This window comes from Lepidochelys kempii, chromosome 2 (genome assembly GCF_965140265.1).
Source record: "Lepidochelys kempii isolate rLepKem1 chromosome 2, rLepKem1.hap2, whole genome shotgun sequence".
In the NCBI taxonomy this organism is placed as follows: Eukaryota; Metazoa; Chordata; order Testudines; family Cheloniidae; genus Lepidochelys; species Lepidochelys kempii.
The window spans coordinates 258603460-258624816 of NC_133257.1; the positions used below are offsets into that span (position 1 = coordinate 258603460).

General features: G+C 48.6%; 1 protein-coding gene across 3 annotated transcripts in view; it reads right to left on the reverse strand.

Annotated features, from left to right (window-relative positions):
• The window catches only part of VILL (villin like), a 66161-nt gene extending 46459 nt beyond the window's left edge, over window positions 1-19702 (reverse strand). Inside the window, exons 1-3 of one of the 3 annotated variants that reach the window (XM_073334726.1) lie at window positions 19560-19702; window positions 6024-6105; window positions 798-872 (exon numbers count right to left, since the gene is read on the reverse strand). In XM_073334726.1, the coding sequence (XP_073190827.1) occupies window positions 798-872; window positions 6024-6092 (144 nt within the window). In that variant the 5' untranslated portion in view covers window positions 6093-6105; window positions 19560-19702. The remainder of the gene's footprint in view (window positions 1-797; window positions 873-6023; window positions 6106-19559) is intronic. The other 2 variants (XM_073334727.1, XM_073334729.1) reach the window with 2 other exon arrangements.
• Window positions 19703-21357: the final 1655 nt, after the last annotated feature.

Sequence of the window (21357 nt, forward strand, 5' to 3'; positions counted from 1 at the left end):
CTGGAATATCACCCTGGGAACGCAGGGCACTTCTGCTGCTACAAGCCAGCTGCTCAGCCTAGGTTCTCTGAAGTGCCTCAGCCTTTGAGGTCAAATTGCAAGCGAGCCTGGCTCAAGTTCTGAGTGAACTCATGAGCTCTCCTCACGCCCCTTCCAGTTTTCTTACCACTACACAATACTGTGGTTACAGCACAGGACGGGATGCAGGAGACCTGGCTTCTATTCCCAGCTCTGCTACGGACTGTGTGAGAGACCGTGGACAAGTCACGAAGGCCTACTTTTGCAAAAACCACCAGTGATTTTGGCTGCCTGAATTTCTAGGAACCCAACTTGAGACACCTTAGAGGGGCCTGATTCTCAAGAAAAGGGCTGATCACCCGACCCCTGAAAACCAGCTCCTTTTTAAGGTAGCTAAAACCGGGCCCTTGGCACACCCAAAATCCAGTTCGTCCATTTTCAATCTATAGGCCTTCGCCTTCACGATCCCTGGAGGTGGGGTGGGGGAGTGGAATGCACCGCAGGAGCGCAGAGCATGAGCGTTATTTCAAGAGGCCATAACAGAGATGATCGTCTCTTTCATGCACTTCCCCCTCTTGTTGCTTCTCTGGCCTCTCTCATACTGAATATGCAATTTCAGGCATTAAAATCAGGCGGTTGATGGGCTGGCGAATAGGTTACGTTTTAGAACGGTGCTGCTGGAACCAGGCAAAGGAGTGACTTGAGCTCCAGTCCAAGGGAGGTTAATGAAACAGTGCAGAGCATTTCCAAACCTACCAATATCTGCTTGACTGACTTACATATAATATGATGTAACAGTCTCCTTTGAAAAAGCTCCCGTAAGCCTTTTCGGGAATGGGAACCATTTTCATTTTCTGCAAGAAATCGGAGAAAGCAACAGTAAAAAAAAGGCCTGGACAAGAGACAACAGTGAGTTTGCTGCGGTAACAAATGGGGCATCCTCTTCTCCTCTGTATATGCCATAAGCCTGGCTCAAAAGAGGGAAGCAGCAAAGATGCAAAATCCAGGCCCCACTGAAATCAATGGGGATTTCGCCATTGACTTCAGGGGAGCCAGGATTTCACACTAAGCACCCAAGAGTCTTGCTCCAAGAACCATCATGTCTTTCTGCTGTTTACGGCCTGTGCCATTGAGTTCACCTTTGCAGAAAGACCATATTGCTGCTACACTGAGACTCCAGCCACCTACCCAGACACCCCAGCAGGTTCCCACACCCCAGAATATAAATTCTTTGATGCTTCCAGACCAGTTGTTGTACTCTAGACACAAGCTGGGTAAACCACGTGCGAACAAAACAAACACCTTTTGAAAATATTAGGCTCTAAGATTTTGCATAGTGCTAGCAACAGGTGCCGAACTGGAGACTCTATTCACAGCACGTCTCTAACGTGCAGAGCAGAGCAAGCCAAAGGACTTCATCTCTGAACTGGAGGGTGGGTGAATGACTCATGCCTTGGCCTCTGTTTCTAAGTTCTTACACGCCACCCATCGCTATACGATCAGAGAGCAACTGAAAATTTGTTAGGTCTCCTAGCTGGGAAAATCCATCCCTAAATTTGTCAAGGATTAATAAAGATGGACTGCTAACTTAACTCAGTTTTAGCTGAAGCCCAGAAGTACAGGCTGAATTCTCCCTCTATGATTTAATGGACCTTTAAAATAGATCTCTCTATCTGTTTTGAGCCTCTGTTGAAGTACACCGCTTCCCTTCGGGGGCAGCGTGGTCTAGTGGGACGAGTGCTAGACTAGTATTTGGGACACCTGGGTTCTATTCCCGACTGTGCCCCTGAGTTGCTGTTGCTAAGTTCTTTAGTGCAAGGACTGTCTCATTAGCTGTTTGTACAGTGCCCAGCCCAGGGAGGCGCCTGGGGAATGAATAAATAACAAAGCAACCCAATGCGCAGTGTATGTCTCATCTTATCTATGATTATCAGCAGAAGTAAAGGTCTCCTACTGCTTAAAGCCTGGGACAAATCCCATGTGATTCAACAGGCATTGACTCAGGCCCTTAGTCTGTTAAATCAAGTGACAGAGCTTCATACTTTTACGGCTGAAAGACTTGAGTCCAAACCCAGCTGTTGGCCTGAGCAGCATCCAGGCTCACCATTACCAGAGGATTTGACTGCTGCAGTTGACCTCTTGGGGCAGTGCCGGCCCAGAATGGAGCATTCCTGGCACCTACCTAGTTAACACTGAAGAGACAAAAAGAAAAGGAGGACTTGTGGCACCTTAGAGACTAACCAATTTATTAGAGCATAAGCTTTCGTGAGCTACAGCTCACTTCTTCAGATGCATCTGAAGAAGTGAGCTGTAGCTCACGAAAGCTTATGCTCTAATAAATTGGTTAGTCTCTAAGGTGCCACAAGTCCTCCTTTTCTTTTTGCGAATACAGACTAACACGGCTGTTACTCTGAAACTGAAGAGACAGAGGGCTTCATAGAGGCAGAGAATTAGCATCTGGAAGGTCAGTAAGCCACATGCTGAGAGCCCCCTTGTGTCCTCTCACTCAGATGAGCAGAGAACAGGCAGCATGGCTTTCTGGGCTCCATTCAAATTTGCATTGAATTTTCCAGTTCACTTCGAACAAGAATATGAAACTGGGCAAACTCACTGGGCAGAAATTCAGACCAGTGATGTGTGGTTTATGACTCACTCGCTATTTATAGAGCACAGTCCTGGGCTAGCTTGATTTCTGTGTGCTATGGGTGTAGGCAGATATTGACCACGTACACTGTACATACTGCATACTATGTACACAAGGGTATATTACTGTAATTTCCCAAACAAATGTTCTGGTTTGGTTTGTTCCATATCACGCCTTTTATTAACACAGTGCTAGACAATCAAGAGGGGATCACACTCAAGTTAGAAAGAAGGCACACATTTTTACAACTGCGAGGGTGATGCACCCTTAGACCAGGCTACCCAGGGAAGCAGTGGTTTCTCTCTCTTGGAGTCTTCACAGCAAGACTGGATGCCCTTCTGGAAGAGTTTAGCCAAACACAAGTGACTGGGCTCAGTGCAGGGGCACTGGGTGAAAGGCTATGGCCTGTAGATAAGTTGAGGCAATATACTAGTTGCTTCTGGTCTTAAGTTCTATGAATCAATGAACCACAAGGGATTCAAAACAATGATCAATGAGCAGGGGCGGCAGGTTTGTATAATTTTTGGTGTTGCCCAAAATGGGTCCAAGTCCTGCTACCCTCCCCCCACACCTACCTAAGGCTCTAGGAGGGAGTTTGGGTGTGGGAGGGTGTTTGGGGTGCGAGCTCTGGGCTTGGGCAGGGAGATGGGGGGCAGGAGGGGGTGTGGGGTGCGGGCTCTGGGAGGGAGTTTGGGTGCAGGAGGAGTGAAGGGTCAGGCTCTGGGAGTGAGGGCTCTGGGAGGGAGTTTGGGTGTGGGGTGCGGGCTCTGGACTGGGGCAGGGGGTTGGGGTGCAGGAGGGGATGTGGGGGACAGGCTCTGGGAGGGAGTTTGGGTGTGGGGTGCAGGCTCTGGGCTGGGGCAGGGGGTTGGGGTGAGGGAGAGGGTGAGGGATGTGGTGCTTATCTCGGGCAGCTCCTGAAAACGACCTTCACACCGTTCTGGCAGCGGCTCCGGCAGAGGGGCTGGGGGGTCTCCATGCCCCGCTGCCTGCAGGCACCGCCCCTGCAGCTCCCCTTGGCTGCAGTTCTAGGGCAATGGGAGCTGCGGGGTCGGCGCTCAGGGCAGGGGGCAGCACGTGGAGTCACCCTGCTCCCCCTGGGCCGCAGGGACGTGCCGGCTGCTTCCGGGAGTGGTGCGGACCGAGGGCGGACAGAAAGCTGCCTTAGCCCCGCTGCGCTGCCGGTGGTGGTGGCTGGGGGCTGCTGGGGCTTTTTAAATTGCCTGGGGGCAGCAAGTGGGGCCAGGAGAGGTGCACGGGGATGGTGGGTGGGGCCGGGAGAGAGACCCGGCCCCACACATTGGTGGACCCGGACCCCTTGGCCCTGAATATTCCAGGAGCACGGGCACCATGGTCCACATAACTCGCCTCCCCCGTCAACCAGTATCTAAAGGGTGAAAGTGACCTATTCAGGGCAATACAAGCGTGTCTAACGAGAAGGAATGCAATGAAGTTCAGAAAGGAAGGACTGGGGTGAATACCAGGAGAAAGGGCCTGACAATGTGATCCACTAAGTATTCTGTGCGGAAACGGTGGAGACTCCATTGCTTGGGATATTTTAAAGCCAAATGAATGAATAGAATCATAGAATCATAGAATATCAGGGTTGGAAGGGACCCCAGAAGGTCATCTAGTCCAACCCCCTGCTTGAAGCAGGACCAATTCCCAGTTAAATCATCCCAGCCAGGGCTTTGTCAAGCCTGACCTTAAAAACCTCTAAGGAAGGAGATTCTACCACCTCCCTAGGTAACGCATTCCAGTGTTTCACCACCCTCCTACTGAAAAAGTTTTTCCTAATATCCAATCTAAACCTCCCCCACTGCAATAACCAAGCCTGCATGGGGTTGGGGGTGGGGGGGAAGGGGTGTGGTGGTTGGACTGGATGATTTAAGAGGCATTTCCATCTCCAATTTCTCTGATCTAAATCTCTTCTGCTCACGGTATGTAGCCTGGAAATTATGAGCGTACTAAAGGTGGGGATGGGCGAGGCAGCGGAGGGATCAGTGCGTGTACATACTTCAGAGCGTTAGTTACACCTCCTGCTCCAAGCTGCCTCTTGAATCTCACAGCTCTGTGACAGGGTGATCTGAGGGTCAAGGCAGGAGTCGGTCGCTTCCCGCATTTGCGTGGGCCCTGGCCTACGTTCAGTTCTGGTGGTGGGAGAGGGGGTTGAACAAGCAGCTTTGGTGGGCACTACAACATGACTTACACACACACACACACACACACACACACGGCTGTGCTGAGCTGCTCCATGAGCCTGCAGCTCACACCGGTTCCGTGGCATTCAAGCCATACATTTTTCTGCTGGCCCAACTGGTTTCCCCTCATACCAGCATGTCCCTAGGGAACAGACTTGCTTTTAATTACAGTTCCCCTGGAAAGTGGCGCAATGCCACGTGAACAAACAGGGAACTGCAATGACTTTCGATCATTCCCAGTGGCAACATCGTCACCAAGTAGGTTTCACTGCACAGTCCCTGCCAGCGAGAGTCACACGACTAAGTCTCTGCTCAGCTCCTTGGGCTCTGCTCTCTAAGCCTGGGGCTGGGCTCCTGTTTGGGGCATGCTCAGCAGCAGCAAGCCAGCCGTGGAACACCCTTCTGGGGAAAACAGGCCGAGCCAGGCACTAGCCATGTTCAGAACTGAATGCAAGGCCTTTGGTCAGGCCTGCCCGCTATCTGCAGCATCTCCCTAGCACCTGTCTTACCGTCACAGCTGGCAACAGGCCGTCGGTACCAAGGCTAAGCCACTAGTGCAGACAGGGCTCAGGCATGTCTACAGTCATATCAGTGCTGCTGTGAACAACAGTATTTGCTCTGGAGAGGAAAGATAGTCTTGTGGTCTCAGAAGAGCTGGGCTCAGTCTTTGACTCTGCCACTGACTCACTACGGGACCTTGGGCAAGTCACTTAAATCCTCTATTTCTCAGCTGTAATGTGGGAATAGTAATGCTTCCTTTCTCCCACCCATGGTCTCGTCTATTTAGATTGAAAGCTGTACAAGGCTGGGACTGTCTATTACAGAGTGTACCAGCAGCATCTAGTGCAGTGGAGTCTCTGGTTGCTATGGTAATAAAGTATCAACTTTAGTCCCACAACATTCCTGTTTCCTAAGTCAGTATTATCCCTGTTTTACAGATAGGGAAACTGAGGCCCAGAGCCGTTGCGTGAGTTGAACGTTGCACACTGAGTGGGATAAAGCTGGGAATAGAATTTGGGGCTCCTGATTCCTAGTCTTCCTTCGTCTTTAACTACAAGACCATCTTTCCTCTCTCACCAAGCAATTTTCACAGCATCTCTTTCTTGTAAAACACCCCCATACACCCCCAGTCTGCAAAGGATGCGCTCCTCTCACCGTACCTCGATGGTCCATATCTGCAGCCCCGGCTTTCTCTCGATAGTGGGGAGGCCCAGGTCAGTCTCTGTCATTCTGCTGGTTGAACTGAAGGGGAGAAAGACGAAGAGTGGAGTAACTATCCAGTTTGATAAAACTCCAAGCCAAGTGGCAGCGAGGCTCCTATAACATGGATTCATCCATAAGAACAAAAGTCTCTGCAGACTTTTGCTGGATTTAGCCATTCAAACAACAGATTGTGGCTCTGATTCCTCACCTTGTGGTGTCATTTCAAATGGGGATAGATAAAATGCTGCCCCACGCTCAGATTTGGCCCCACACTGAACAGGGCCAAAGGGTCAGACAAGATGCCAGGCACAACATGAGCAGGGGATCGTACCCACAAATGCACAATGAGGAGTTTGGAGCAGAACGCTGGCCCTGCCTACAAGTCGTCATGCTTCTTACAAAAAGAAAAGGAGTACTTGTGGCACCTTAGAGACTAACCAATTTATTTGAGCATGAGCTTTCGTGAGCTACAGCTCACTTCATCGGATGCATACCGTGGAAACTGCAGCAGACTTTATATACACACAGAGATCATGAAACAATACCTCCTCTCACCCCACTGTCCTGCTGGTAATAGCTTATCTAAAGTGATCATCAAGTTGGGCCATTTCCAGCACAAACCCAGGTTTTCTCACCCTCCACCCCCCCACACACAAACTCACTCTCCTGCTGGTAATAGCCCATCCAAAGTGACAACTCTCTACACAATGTGCATGGTAATCAAGGTGGGCCATTTCCTGCACAAATCCAGGTTCTCTCACCCCCTCACCCCCCTCCAAAAACCACACACACAAACTCACTCTCCTGCTGGTAATAGCTCATCCAAAGTGACCACTCTCCTTACACTCTCCTGTGTGTATGGGGGTGGGGCGGATGTGAGAAAACCTGGATTTGAGACTACAGTGACATGCAGCCACCTCTGGGGTAGGACCCAACAGCTAATCAACCGTTCAGCATTGCAGAACAGTTTAAGCAGCAAGCAAACAGGGATACAAGAGCCAGTAGACACTGCAGGGGGAAGTTAGAATGCAATTTGGCCAGGGTACTGGGGCTAACCCCCCACTTATTTCAAGTAATACCTGAGCTGGAACATTGTAACAAACCCAGACACCTGCGAACTTTATTGCCATCATCGTTGTTATTCAGAACATCCAAGCAGCAGGAGGCAGAGAATGTAGATCCTCCTGCTCTGTAAGCACAGGCTACTACCACGGAGTTAAAACAAACGGTGTCGTATCAGTATAAGATCTATGACACGCAGGTGACCAGTTCTCAGGCTCTCCAGTAGATGGCAGTAGAATGCACATGCACCAGCCAATTCATTACTGTATTTACAATCTTTGGGACAAATTCTCCGCTCAATTAAGTTATTGGGGTTGAACAGGACTAACACAGGGTATAATGTGGCTCACTGATTTTCTCTTTTCATTCATATGCCAAAGCACTGTGGTGGTGTCATTCTCTAGCTCCCAAATTGTGTTTGCTTACAACATAGTTAATTATTATATTAGTTTAAAAAAAAATACCTTGACTGCATTTTATTCTCTGCCTATCTTCCTGCCGAATGAAAGGCCTGCATTGACTACAGCCAGCCAGTCCTGCCCCTGGTGTGCTTCCTGGTCTTTTGTTAAGCTGCATGTATTATATATCAGATCACAGAATATTGTTGTTGGATCTGAATTTGGCAGAGCATCAAATGTTTTACCTTATAGGCCACAGAGCTCACAGCAGAACTCAGGTGTTTGGACAATATTCACTTCTCTTTAGCAAACGGGTTAGCTCAGAAGATCTCAGGCGTCAGCTGAGCTCAGATAATCAGCTTGAACTAGCATCCAGAAGCTTAGATGCTTATTAAAAACTATAATCCAAATCTCTGGTTTAAAACAAAAAGAAAAGGAGTACTAGTGGCACTTTAGAGACTAACCAATTTCTTTGAGCATAAGCTTTCGCGAGCTACAGCTCACTTCATCACGAAAGCTTATGCTCAAAGAAATTGGTTAGTCTCTAAGTTGCCACTAGTACTCCTTTTCTTTTTGCAAATACAGACTAACACGGCTGCTACTCTGAAACCTGGTTTAAAACAGTGATGCTTAATCTTTACCACACCAAGAACCTCCCTTCCTAAACTGAGCCCCTCTGTTATTCCCTGCTCCCTGCCCCTATTAAGACCAGAGCAAACACAACCCCCTGGTCTAGAAAACAGTGATGAGATAGCAACCTCACTGAAGATCAGCTGTTTTCATGAGATTTCAGGTTTATTTCTGCTTATGGTCAGGCTTGAAATACCATGAAAACAACCTTCTGTCCTTGGGCTTGTCTTCACTAGTGATTTAATGTGAGTTGTAGTGTGAGTGTTCCCATTAACTCAACCCCTGTCCAGACACAAAAACCAGTTGCTTGTGTCTTGTCTTTGCCACAAGCAGGAAGTATGGAAACATTTATAAAGTTCTAGACATTTGGCTTAATTGTGAGGATTGAGGGAAGATGCAAGTTGGTTCTTACTGTATCCCAAACTGGTTTTGCCCAATGCTAGATGAAACACAAACTGAGAACTGCATCCGACGAAGTGAGTATTCACCCACGAAAGCTTATGCTCCAGTATGTCTTTTAGTCTATAAGGTGCCACAGGACTCTTTGCCGCTTTTACAGATCCAGACTAACACGGCTGCCCCTCTGAAACTGAGAAGAGACATGAGTAAACTCCACTAGGAAAAAGTATCCCTCATAAAGCCCTGAGCATTTTCACCTGTTCAAGGGCAAAAGCCAGTCACTGAGAAGGGCATGCATCCGATGAAGTGAGCTGTAGCTCATGAAAGCTTATGCTCAGATAAATTTGTTAGTCTCTAAGGTGCCACAAGTACTCCTTTTCTTTTTGAGAACGGCTGGGCACTTCTGCCACAGATATTGCAACCCCAGGCAATATCTTTGAGGACCACTGTATTCAATGTATTGATGTTTTCTGTGTGATTGTCTGCTGCGGAATGCGCAAAGTGGGGGGCAAGTAGGGGCACGGGCCCCTCAATCAGTGGGGGCACAGAACCCCTCCAGGGCCAGGGCAGAGAGAGTGAGGGGGAGGGGGAGAACCAGCCCCTCTGGCTGCTGGGGAGCACAGAAAGTGCCCCTCCAAAAGCAGTGAAATTTTTATTCCTGTGAATGGCCTGGATTGTATATGGAAGCAGGGGCTTACCACAGCTCCTACAGGAACGAAAAACAGTAGGGGGTGATGACCCCTGAGATCTTAAACAGCTCCAGAGCCGTTCCACCCCCTGGGCGATTTGCATGCGTTTTGAAGCCTAAGAAATGTAGAAAGGGCTTTTGGGGGCATAGAACGGCTGAATGTGGGGAGACTCAGAGTCTGTCTTTTCATTCAGCAGACAGGACCTTCTGTCCAAGGAAAGGCCCCCAGCCTTGAGGAAAGGGATGTTAGCCTACCAGACTCCCACTGTGGAGGATGGACAATTTCTGATCTGTGGAGTGAGCGTGTCAATGCTTTTCGTGCTTTATGTTTTATCCTGACGAAATACACTTTGCTGAGCAAGAGCCGTATGGTGACTGGTAACAGCTGGCGCACTGTTCATAGCCCTTGGAGAGAAAGCAATGCACAGGGACTGGTCGTGAGGCAGACTGGCTTGCTGGGGACACCACAATGTATGGTAGAGGGCTGTGCGGCCTTAAGCCCCCCGCAGCAGAGTGGAGTGGGACATGGGTCCTTGGCCAGAGACAGGTGACGTCTGGAGGCTCTGACCTGACTAGGCACTCCTGGCATGGATGATGGAGGAGGGATCCAGGTGCAGCTGGGACAGCTTCCTCACAGGCATATACAATCCCCACAGATGGGTGGTTTGTGTGAATGCACAGAGAGGAGACGTGTCCTGTAAACGCCACAGTGACAGTAGCAATGGCAGGAGGCTGGCGATACAAGTTGAAGAAATGGACTGTAGCAGAGAAGAGGGGATGGCCACCACAACCAGCTCCAAATTGCAAGGCAAGGGCTGGGAAGTTGAGTCACTCCCCCCTGAGCAGCACCAGTACACCCACCATCCAATAGCAGCTGTCCTTGGTCAACCCCAGCTCTTCTAAGTGGCGCAGGGATTGTTCAAGCATTGAGGGGCCAGCCATAAAAGGCAGAAGCAGATGAGAGTCTCCTCTTGCTCCGCCCACAGGAAGCTTCAGCCACTTGGCCAAAAATTCTGTTTTAGCCTCATTGTTCCACTGCCATTTGGCATAGTGAGCGGCACTCACCACCCCACCTACATACCAACAACCCCTGCAGATAGTAGAGAATAAGTAAATTCAACAGAAAATTGCAGAACACTTCTCGGGCTGAGGCCGCAGATTCTGGAAACCTTAATGCTCCTCCGGCCACTGCCTTGTTGGCCAACACACGGGGGATTGCATGGGCGACCGCCAGAATTAAACGACTGAGCGGCTACAGCTTGAGCTAAACAGCCCAAACCCCTTAGCTGTGGGCTGCAGAAACTTGCATCCTCTGCCGATCAGCCCAGCGGGGGACCTGTAATGCACACGTCTCAGCAGAGTACACTCCCATCGTACAACATCAGAACCACAGCAGTACTCATCGCTGTGTGCGCCAGATTCAGTGCCTCCCTTGTGTGGGGGTGTGATTTTACTCCAGGAAGGAGCAGATGACTAACCTGTCAGGGTCACTCCCAAGAACGGTGAATAAATAACAGTTCAATGGACATGCCGGCAGTCACTTTTTCATTTTGGGAGGCGTATTACTTGGTAAAAACATAGAGACAGTCTCAAATCCTACACATTCTCCAGGGTTCATGGAATGCTGGGGGAATGAAAACCCCAGAAAGGTGTCTGGGCTTCATGTCAAACACCCAAAGAACAGTCTGAATTGACGGCGACTTGGCTTTTCTGTATTTCAACAGCACTCGGACAATAAGAGCCCCAAACAAAATGACTAACGTGCCGTAAAGCCTTAGGAAACTATGACATGGGCGTGCTTTTTGACAGGCTGTGCCAATTTGAAAGCTAGGATTATAGGTAATATTTGAGTTGGTATTGGATATTCTTGTCTTCGGCTGTTGAACTGCTTACGCCCTGTCTATGCTGGTTGGCCACTAACCCTCGATCCTACACTCACATATATGTGTTATGCACCTGAGCACTCCTATATAAATCAGAGTCTGCTGAATACACCGGTGCTGATGTCGAGTGAACGAGCCCCAGCCCGCCAGCACACTGTGGAGCACCGTCCCCCCTCAGACCACCCTCTTTGCGCCTCGTCTAGCTTTTAGCATGTCCCAGAAGGAGACAAAGCAGCCTGCAGTCCAAATGGAAATGTTCTGCACAAAAGTCCAGCAATGGGTTTGTCTGCTTTGTTTGGGGCTCTGGTCAATGTCTACTCCTGACTCGAACAACAATTCTTCCCCGAGGCTATTTTTTTTTGCCTGACCCCTTCAAAAAGAAAGCAGATACACAAAAAGGAGGGAGTACTTCTGGCACCTTAGAGACTAACAAATTTATTTGAGCATAAGCTTTCATGGGCTACAGCCCACTTCATCGGATGCATGCCATGTCTGTCTGTATCTGTACAGAGTTTTTTCATGAAATTGATGGATTTCCACTCCATACGGCTAAATTCAGTGCCTTGCATAATGACAGGTTTCAGAGTAGCGGCTGTGTTAGTCTGTATCTGCAAAAAGAACAGGAGTATTTGTGGCACCTTAGAGACTAACAAATTTATTTGAGCATAAGCTTTCGTGGGCTACAGCTCACTTCATCGGATGTTGAGGAGGATGGTTGCAGGGGGTGGGAAAACAGAAGGTACCTATATAATAGGCACCTTTTGGAGGCCTCATATCTTCTCCCACAGGCAAGGCAAATACTCACACCAAAGCACACTGGACCTTAACATACTCCCAAACCACACTGCAATGTGATGATTAAAGCTGGGCGAATAGACTTTTTTTGGCGGGGGGGAAGGGGTGGTTTGCAGTATTTGCCAGTAAAGCATTTCTTTGAATGAAAACTACAGATGATGGTATTTGTGACCCATTTTTCTGGCTTCCCGAAAACACTCCTATAGAAACATTTTTGTACATAAGATGTTTGAGGGAAAAGGTAAGAGCTGGAAATGTTCTTACAGATTGACACTAGACATGCTAATGTGGCCATTCTGAGGATCTGGAGAAGATTGGACACCATCCTGTCAGAAAGCAGGAACCCTACCATGTGACTTGGGTGATTCCCCATTGCACCAATAATGAGTTATAACTCGTGAGTACTTGCAGCAATAGCCCTGGCCAATAGCCTGTGTTGGAGCCATTCTACAGGCTCAGAGGTGTTGGTAGCCACTATTCAGTATCGTCAAAGAATGAACCAACTATTAGCAGCCTGACCTAGTCTAGTCGTGAACAGACAAAGGAGCTATAGGTCTCAAATAACGAGTTTGCCCAGCTCTGGCAATCAGTGACATTGTGTGGAGACACCATACCATTAACCATCAGTATGTCCTGAAGCTGGCGAGGTAGAGCCCAGGGTGGAGCACAGGCTGGAGCGCAGCTGGGATGAGAGCACCAGTGACAAGGAGAGAAGCAGTTGATCCTCCCTGCAACCCAGGGAAGGAGGCAGAGAGACCATGCTCTCCTTGGTTGGGGGTTCCTCCCCATGACCATCCCTGCCCCTGGCCACCCACGCTCCCGGGGGATCTCTGGGCATGCTAGGCCCTTGTGGGGTGGTGACAAGTAACTGCAAGAAGTGACATGGGCTCTCCGGATGTCAAAGCAGACAGAAGCAGCAGACAAGGCTGGGGTGTGTTCAGAACAGGGACACATTTTTCTCTAGGCCTGCCTCTGACAAGATTGGCACTGAGAGCCACTGGCAAGAATCTGCCTTGTGCAAACTCTGTGTCAACATTTGTACTGGTGTGAGGACTCTCCAGGCCTTTTGCTGGGTGCATTGTTTTCAAATGCACAGAGAGATGAAGATTGACTTAACCTCTAATAAGGGTAGGGTAGCGGCCCCTTTGTGGCGTCTAATGAAGAAATTATTGATTCAGTAACAGGATACAGATCAGTTCCAGGGGAGCAGCAAACTCGGAGATGAATAAAGCTGCCAATTTATCATGAACAAATTTTTCCTTCTCTCAATTCCTTCCTACTCTGCTGTAATGGAACGGGTTCTGCCGAAGTACCCGGACTGAATCTGGAGGCAGAACTACATGGCACATTACAGGCTGGAAGAATCACCCGAGTTATGCAGCAAGAAACACAACTGGATTCTTTTTAACTCCACTTCCTCCTTTCCTCGGAAGCCGTTCTGGTTAGAATTATTCCCAGCAGCCTCTTATCAGAGCGGCAGCGTGCACAGCCTAGGGGAAAAGGCTGTATCCCTCGACCACCTTGGTGAGATTTGTGTATATTGTTACTGAGCCGAACGGCCAAAGGTTATTGCCACCCAGGGCTGAGCCATTCGGGAGTGCAGTGGGTGAGAGGGGGAGGGAGAGAGAGTGAGCATGAGCAAGTGCTTCCTGCTCACCGTGAATACACTGAGCCTCCTTCAGAAGCTCGAGCAGAGCCACGTCCCTCTAAAACAAGGCATCATGGTCACAGCCAAAATAGAGGGCCTGGTTTTTCAGTCCCTGCCAATCTCACTGCCTTCCCCTGGAGCTGCGTGCCGCTGAAGATCAGGCTGTTAAAAGAGAGCAGGTGAAATAGTCCCACTAGAAGCAAGGCTGGGAAAAGGATTTCGAGTTACCCGAGCATAACGTCCCACAAGGCTTCTTCAGAAGGAAATGAGCCAAGTAACAAATAGGCAACAGCCAAGCTCTCTGCAGGCTGTATAAGATTTAACTTCATTTCTTTTATGCCGTTGGGGTTCTGCATTAAAATTAAAAGACATTTTGCACCACGCAGATCTCTGCTCTGGAGTTCCCCCTTCTAAACCATTCAAGGCCAGATTTTCAAAAGTGGCTTTTAATTTGGGGCTCCTCAAGGTGGGGGCCCAATTTACAGGTTTTAGCTGTAGTGTCTAGACAGCAAGCACCTAAATGGGTGGCCTGATTGTTAGAGGTACCGAGGCTGGATTGCTCGGTTCCTCTGCTTATCTGGGTGTCTAAATATCGATTTAGGTAGTTATCGTCCCCCCGTGAAAGCAGATAGGCCTTATCCTCAACTCTGCTCCCTTGACTTCACACAGCGGGCTGCAAGGACTGGGTCCATGCTGTTAGCTTTCAAATGGCAAACAGAGAGATTAATGTTTATTCCAACTCTCGAACTTAGCTCAGAATGAGTTCATCAGACATTCCAGAGGCGAGGGCAGGCAGTTCTATAGGGCTGCCCATTTCTCGCTGAAGAGCTGGTGCATGGCTGAGGTCACAGGTGAAATGAGCTTGGACACTGGTGTTGAAATTCCCGCACGGCTTGTAACAGGTGTCCATCTCTGGCCAGGAATGGCAGTTTTAGTCAGGACTCAGGTGCACGGCCGTCGCTGCAGAGGGAAGCTCGCCCTTTGTCTGGTTATCATGCCCTTGGACGCAGCGTGGTCACACACAACAGAACGAAAGTAGCAGCACGACTGGCGAGAGATAAGCAGCTTCCGACCAACCAGATCCAACTCCCGCTCCTTCCAGTCGCTTTCATGCAGCATGGGGAGGATCTAAGCTCTGAGGTCCCCGAAACAGAGCCAGACTTCAAGGTGATCTTCCCTTGGGAGAATATTACCAGGACCCTGCAGGGGCACGGTCAGTGCCAGCCGTGTGGTAGAGGTTTATCCTGTCGTCTCTGACCGTGCTGTAGGGAACATCCAGAGAGCTGCTGGCAACACTGTCACCCCTCACCAATGCATATATCCTGTTACTAAATAGGAGCGCTCTGTAAGCCATCGGCAGCATGCGATGCATACATTGCACCCTCCGTGCTGTATCCACAGAGGAGATGAGTTCGCTACAGCTCTCGGCGCATCGATTTAATCCTTTAGCTCAAAGCGCAGAGCCTCATGGTCCTAGCTCTGGGACTCCTGCATGCAACAGGTGGGGACAGTCCAGCAGTGCAGGGGCAGTGCAGAGCATGCCACTCGCCTCGGTAACAGCAGCTGAGTTGTTATGGTCGTCGGTGCCGAGCTGGGGTTACAGCAACGCCCCGTGCTAATTCAATGGGATGGTTTGCACCAGGCGAGCAAGTGGGTGCAGAAGGCCTGACCCCAGCCCCTCCTCTCCCCTCCCCTCTCCTAGTACTAACCAGTGGAATTGAATGAGCACAAGGAGGGTGGAATAAATTAACCCTCACAAAGGAATGGAGTAAGTGATGCTCCACCAAGAGTGACGGGAGCAGGGAAGGAATGGGTCCTCCCTGAGACAGTATCACCTAGGAAGCTCCAGTCACGTTGGGGCGGGGAGCAATTTATACTTTGCCCCTTACCCCGGGCTCAGCCTAGTGACCCACTTTAACTCATGAAGGATGAGGGGTCTGAAACAACCTGCCACTGACACAGCTTTACAGGAAAAGACCAGTTTGGGCTCATTAACAGCAAGGGGTATTTTGTTTCTCGCTGTACCTTGCAGGCCGAGCAGACCCAGTATCCTGTCCAAACACACGACTCTGCCAAAAAGGCTCCTGTCTGTGCACCGGCAGGACCGCAACACTGAGTGATGCAGAAAAGGAGCGTCTGGTCCAGGAGTACAGGATTAACCACACACATCAGTGTTATTTTACCACCCACTGGAATGCAGCCACCTCTGGGGCTGAACATGGCAGCTGTTTCGCCAGAAGACGGCCGCACAATATAAGAATTTAGGAGAGGAAATAAAGATACAAGATGAAAAAGTCAGCCTCCATCAACAGTTACCGCATAGAACTACACACCTTGGTTTTGTTATCTCCAATTCCACTGCATGGCAAAGACTGAATTTTAATGTCGATGCGTGTGTGTACACCCGTGGTTAAAATAGGATAGATACACTCACAGCTATAGATATATGCCTGTATGTAGGGTGACAAGATGTACTGTTTTTAAAGAGACAGTCCAGTTTTTTGGGACTTTTTCTTACATATGCACCTATTACCCCCCATCCCCTGTCCTGTTTTTTCACAGTTGCTATCTGGTCACCCTACCTGTACATATCTTATTTAAATGCTGATGAAACCTTAACAACACACATTCCCTACTGGGAGATAGCTATAGATATCTACTGTCTAGCTAACACATAGCTCCATAGAATCCAGCTTCTAGGGAGGCATATGTTGTATCATGTCTGGTTGCTTTCAGAAGAGCTGTTTTAAAGAAACAGGAACCAGAAGCCTAGACTTCATGCTCATGACATGCCAAAGGAGCATATTTAGGCTGTGGGGGCCTGAAGCTTGAAACACATTCCACTGTAAAGGCCCAGGACGGATGGCGCTCAAACATACAATTTAGCATCCCCAATATATCAAATCTCTTTGAGGTGGGTAGAGAGCAGCAGAGAAGCTTGTTATTACACAACAAAGTGCTGAGCCAGGAGAATGAGAGCGAGAATGAAGGGGAGAATGAAGGGCAAAAAATCCCAGGAAGGGAAGTTGTTTTGAAGGCACTTGGCCTGAATAGTCCCATACAGGCCATGGAAGTAATCACATTGTTTTGTGCTGGAAACAGGATGTGCCTATGAGCAGTGAAAATCACTGGTATGTGTCTCCTATTTGCCACTAACCCCATCTCCTGGGGGGGGGAGGGTTATGGGGCTCCACGGGACTAGGGGGAGATGTGTTTTTGTGTGAGAGTGTCAGGTATGGATTCCTCTGTGATTGAGGGTGATGGAAGGGCATGTATGTGGGTGGCTGTCGGGTCAGGAAGGGGATGTGAAACCCTGGGATAAGAGATGCTCTCTAACTAGAATTGGGACCAAGCCATGAAGTTTGGATCCCAATATGGATCTGAATGTCCCCGAAAGCTGGATTCAATGTTCCAGTTTGGGCTTCGTCTCCAGTGACCATCCAGAACACTAAGAAGATCACTGCAAATGCTGAAGCGTGAGGTATACACTGTGCTCGTCTCTTGATGCGCTAACTCCCATAACCTGGGAGTGAGTGTTACTTTCCCGAGAGGGAGGAGTTTGCTGGGGCAAGATGGCAGTGAGAGCCAGTAGAGAATCTATTAGTAAGCTGGAAACGATGCAATTGGGTGAACTCTCTGTGAGGAGATGAACACAGCAAGTTCTGCTGGGAAAATTAATGGATATTGAGAAGTCAGATTTTAGAGGGCTGCAAAATGTAATGGAACAGTAGGGCCAAATCTACATGACAATTACAGGTCCCCTGCTATTGTGTATGCAGCATAAAGAGCCAAGACAGTGCAACCTTCCGGCTTCGTTCCTTCCTCCACATGTAATGTTCTGTCTCAACAAGCACTTCCTGAAAGTAGAGTTCTTCAAGGGCTTGTCTACACTCAGAAAAATTAATCAAAATACACTAAAGATGTGAATTTAAGGTGGATTGATTAAACTGCATTAAACCCCCATGTGGACATTCTTATTCAGGCTAATTTGGTTTAGCTTACAAAGTGAATTAAGATAAAAACTTATTAATTCTGAATAAGAATGTCCACATGGGGGTTTAATGCAGATTAACCAACCCACTTTAAATTCACACCTTTAGTTACTTTGGATTAATTTTTTTGAATATCCCCAAGTAGACAAACCCTAAGTTCCTGTACGTGATTGCACAATATCCCCCCATTATGGGAATCTATTTATTGTAACACCCAATATGGCATTTTATGACACGGATGCTCCATAGACTCGGTGAAAGTGTGGCCCTCCCATTTTGGTAGCAGATAAGACCTTAATCGTGTCCCTGAACTGTGGTAAAATGTAGGACTGTCCACTTCATTGGACAGGACGCTTCGGAAGTATGGTGTGAACACGGACACAATCCAGCTTCATTGCACCCAATGGGAGCTGGGCAGGCAGCACTGGCTAGGCCCCAACTACATAGGACAGAGCCCCCATCAGGAACCAGCTGCATTTGAACCAGGCCACCTAACGTGGTTAATGGCGCAGCACAGATGGATGCTTAAGTGGCCACTTCTCCGGAGGTGGCTGTGGATCCGTGCACTAGCAGGTCTGGAGACGGACACCCTCTCTCCGCAGCACAGATACCATGTGGGCAATAGCCACAAAACCTTCTTTTTACCACCGCTCCCCTCCTGCCTGGAGCACTGCCTTCTTCCCTCCTCAGGTGCCTGCCTCAGAACAAACCTAGTGGCTCTGCCTCAAAGCATGGCAAGAGGCCGCCATTCCCATTTGGGAAGCCTTAGCAACAGTTGCCACAAAGTCCTTCTTAGCAAATAATGTCATGAGACCTACATCACTGCTGGCGGGAGGGGAAGGGGGGGAGGGGAGGAAGGCAGCTTGTTTGTGCAAAGTCAAAACAGGCTCACCTGCCTTTGCTGAGTGCCCGCAGCAAGGCATGGAAATACAGGCAATGGTTTTGTGGTCTGGATTGGGCTCTCCGGTACTGCCCACGTACTTTGAAAGCAAGCAGCATCCACCATACAGTGGATCCCAACTGGAAAGGCCTTGTAAAACCCCCAGGGAATGCTAGGAAGGAGGCTGCTCCTAGCAGTGACCTACTGCCACATCCTTTGCAAGGTCGGAGCCACACCTAGCTACTCTGTGTAAAGACAGCATAGAGCTTCATCACGGTGTAGTTCCACTCCCCACAGAGCAAGTTTGCTTCAGTTACCGTAGGCTTTGTTTGCATCTTTCGCCAGTATATTGCTTAAGGAATGCAAATCTCCCACAGATGCTAATTCACATGGTTTCTCCTTCACATTATTAATGTTATGTCCCTAGGAGACGTGCCTAAGAAAAATACCAGCAAATAAGCCTGAAGCTGAACTCCATTACAGACCAATTTCTCCTTAGTGTAATTTGCCTCTCAAATGAACAGGGCGAACTTGGGAGGTAACAAAGCACAAACAGATTACATACAACAGAGCCTTTGCTTCCTTTTAAGCAGCAAACTGCTGCGTATTCAGACTTTTAGCAGATCTATACTGATGAGGCCATGAGAATAGTGTGTTCTGTTGATCTAGACCATCCAGATCATTTGTTTTTGCCCTCCCGTGTAACAACGGAACGAAAAATTCAACCTTAAACAAATTCCCACTCAGCAGAAAGTCAAATGAGGGGTGTCAAACAAAACAGAGTTGATTACGTGTTGCATGAAAATAAAGGCAAGCCTGGGGTGATAACCAGTCCAAAAGCCTATGTTTCCTCAGAGCAGAGGTGTTAGGCAGATTTGCCAGATTCTCAGAAATCTGAGACGAAAGGTTTGTGTGTGCATGAAATTCTCAGTCCAGACCCTTCAGTTGTGTAAATGGAGCTACCCTGGTTGACATCAGCTGAGGATCTGGCCCCATTTTTGTTTTAAATACAACTGATAAGACATTGACAGGGCTTTGTTCTCCCACGCAGTTGGAGTGCTCATGCCGCAGCTTCGACATTTAGAAATGAAATGAAGAGGATTAAAAAAGAAGCTTACCTTGCTATAAAGTGTGAGGTCTCCTCAAAGTTTCTGCCTTTCCAGCTACACCCACAAGCTGCGTTCTCACCCCTTCGGCAAGCTAGAGTCAGACACTGTTTGCTGCTCCGCCACCTCTGTCAGCAGGGGAACTGCAGAAATCAGTAATTTAATACTGTACTTAACTACAGGGAACCTCCTCCTAAGAGATCACACCCATTCCCTTCAATGAGACTTGCTAAGAGACAGACCCAGGAAGCCACGTGCTTCTACCCAAGGTTTTCTGGGCTCATTGTCAGGGCTCAGCAGACACTGGCTTTTCTGTAATATCCATGTTACAAATTCAATGGGCATTAATGATTACAAGCTGCTTTGCTAGAGAGCTGTTTTGCTGGCATTTACAGAGTGGGTGTTGGATTTTTTTCATAGGTTTATGGGGGCAGTGGAATGCAGTGATGTTTGGATGACATGGTCACATGACAGAGCATCAGATCATCCAACAAGGCTGACCCGCTGTAAAATAACTTGCCAGGCCCCATCCTGCTCAATTTCCCCATCTCCTAGCCACATCCCGCCAGCCTGTAACTTCTCTCCTCAGTCCATGGTGCACAAGCAGGGAACTGCTGGAGCTGATGGGCAGAAGCTCTGACTGGCATCTCAGAGGTGGATCATTGAATAATTTAAATTGTAAACGCCTATGTCCAGGAACCATGCTCGGGCTTATCCATGAAAAGTCAAAGGTGCTCCTGGAGGTCAATATTTAATATGATGGAAGGTAGCAGCATCCATTAGCCTCTCTCTATCTTACTTCCTCATCTGTAAAATGGAAATAGGACCGCCCTACCTCTCAGAAGTGTGGTGAGATCCATATGAGAGCCATACAAGCACCCTAAGGGCACACATCTCTTAGAGACCGGTAACAAACCTATGGTCAATTCATCCTGCCTGTTAGGCTTTCATTGATTTGTTCTTTGCAGTATTCCTAGCCCTTTAGGGTTGACCCACACCCACCACTATGGGCCAGACCCTCAGCTAGTATGCATTGGCCTGACAGCAATGGAACTACACCGGCCCAGACCATCTAAGGGTCTTGCCCACAGATGTTTATTTTTAAAGGTCATTTGAAAGACTGACACATTTCAGAGACCACAGCACATAACGCCGTAGGAACAGGAATTCATTTGCTAACCTGACCCCAAATTAACGCAAAGCTCCTTAGTTTCTGACTATTACATCTCATTTTCCATTTAATAATGGCTCCAGTTCGGTTGTGAGGGTTCTATCTTCAGCCCTTACAAAATAAGACCTGTACAAATATTTATGTCAGACCTTAATAATGGTTACATTATACTGGTGGTGGCATACAGGGATGTGGGAAAGGCCTTTTGTGGTCACTAGAACGCACATTATCTGTGAAACTTTAGACACCGGTGCACAAATTTTTGGACACAGCGTAACCTTCCTGTTGCCCTTCACATAAAGTAGTGCAGGGTTTTATTTTAAGTGGAGCATTGGGTATTCATTTCTCAAAGTAGCCCCATATCTTTTAGTGGGACAGTGAGGAAAAGCCTGGTCTTGCGGTTTTCTCCTAGGGCAGTAGATTTGGGTTCTATTTCTGGCTCTGTGACCTGGGGCAGTCTTCAAACGTGGCCTCTGATTTTAGGTAGACCAGTTTCTGGGTGCCCTGCTTGGCACACATGGGGCAGCTCTTCAGGGATACAGAGCTCCGGTCAGCAATTAGTCAGTGGGTGTGTTACTGAGGCAGAGAATATTACAGATCCTGGATCATTAGTTCAAGTGATGGAGATTCATACTTCTA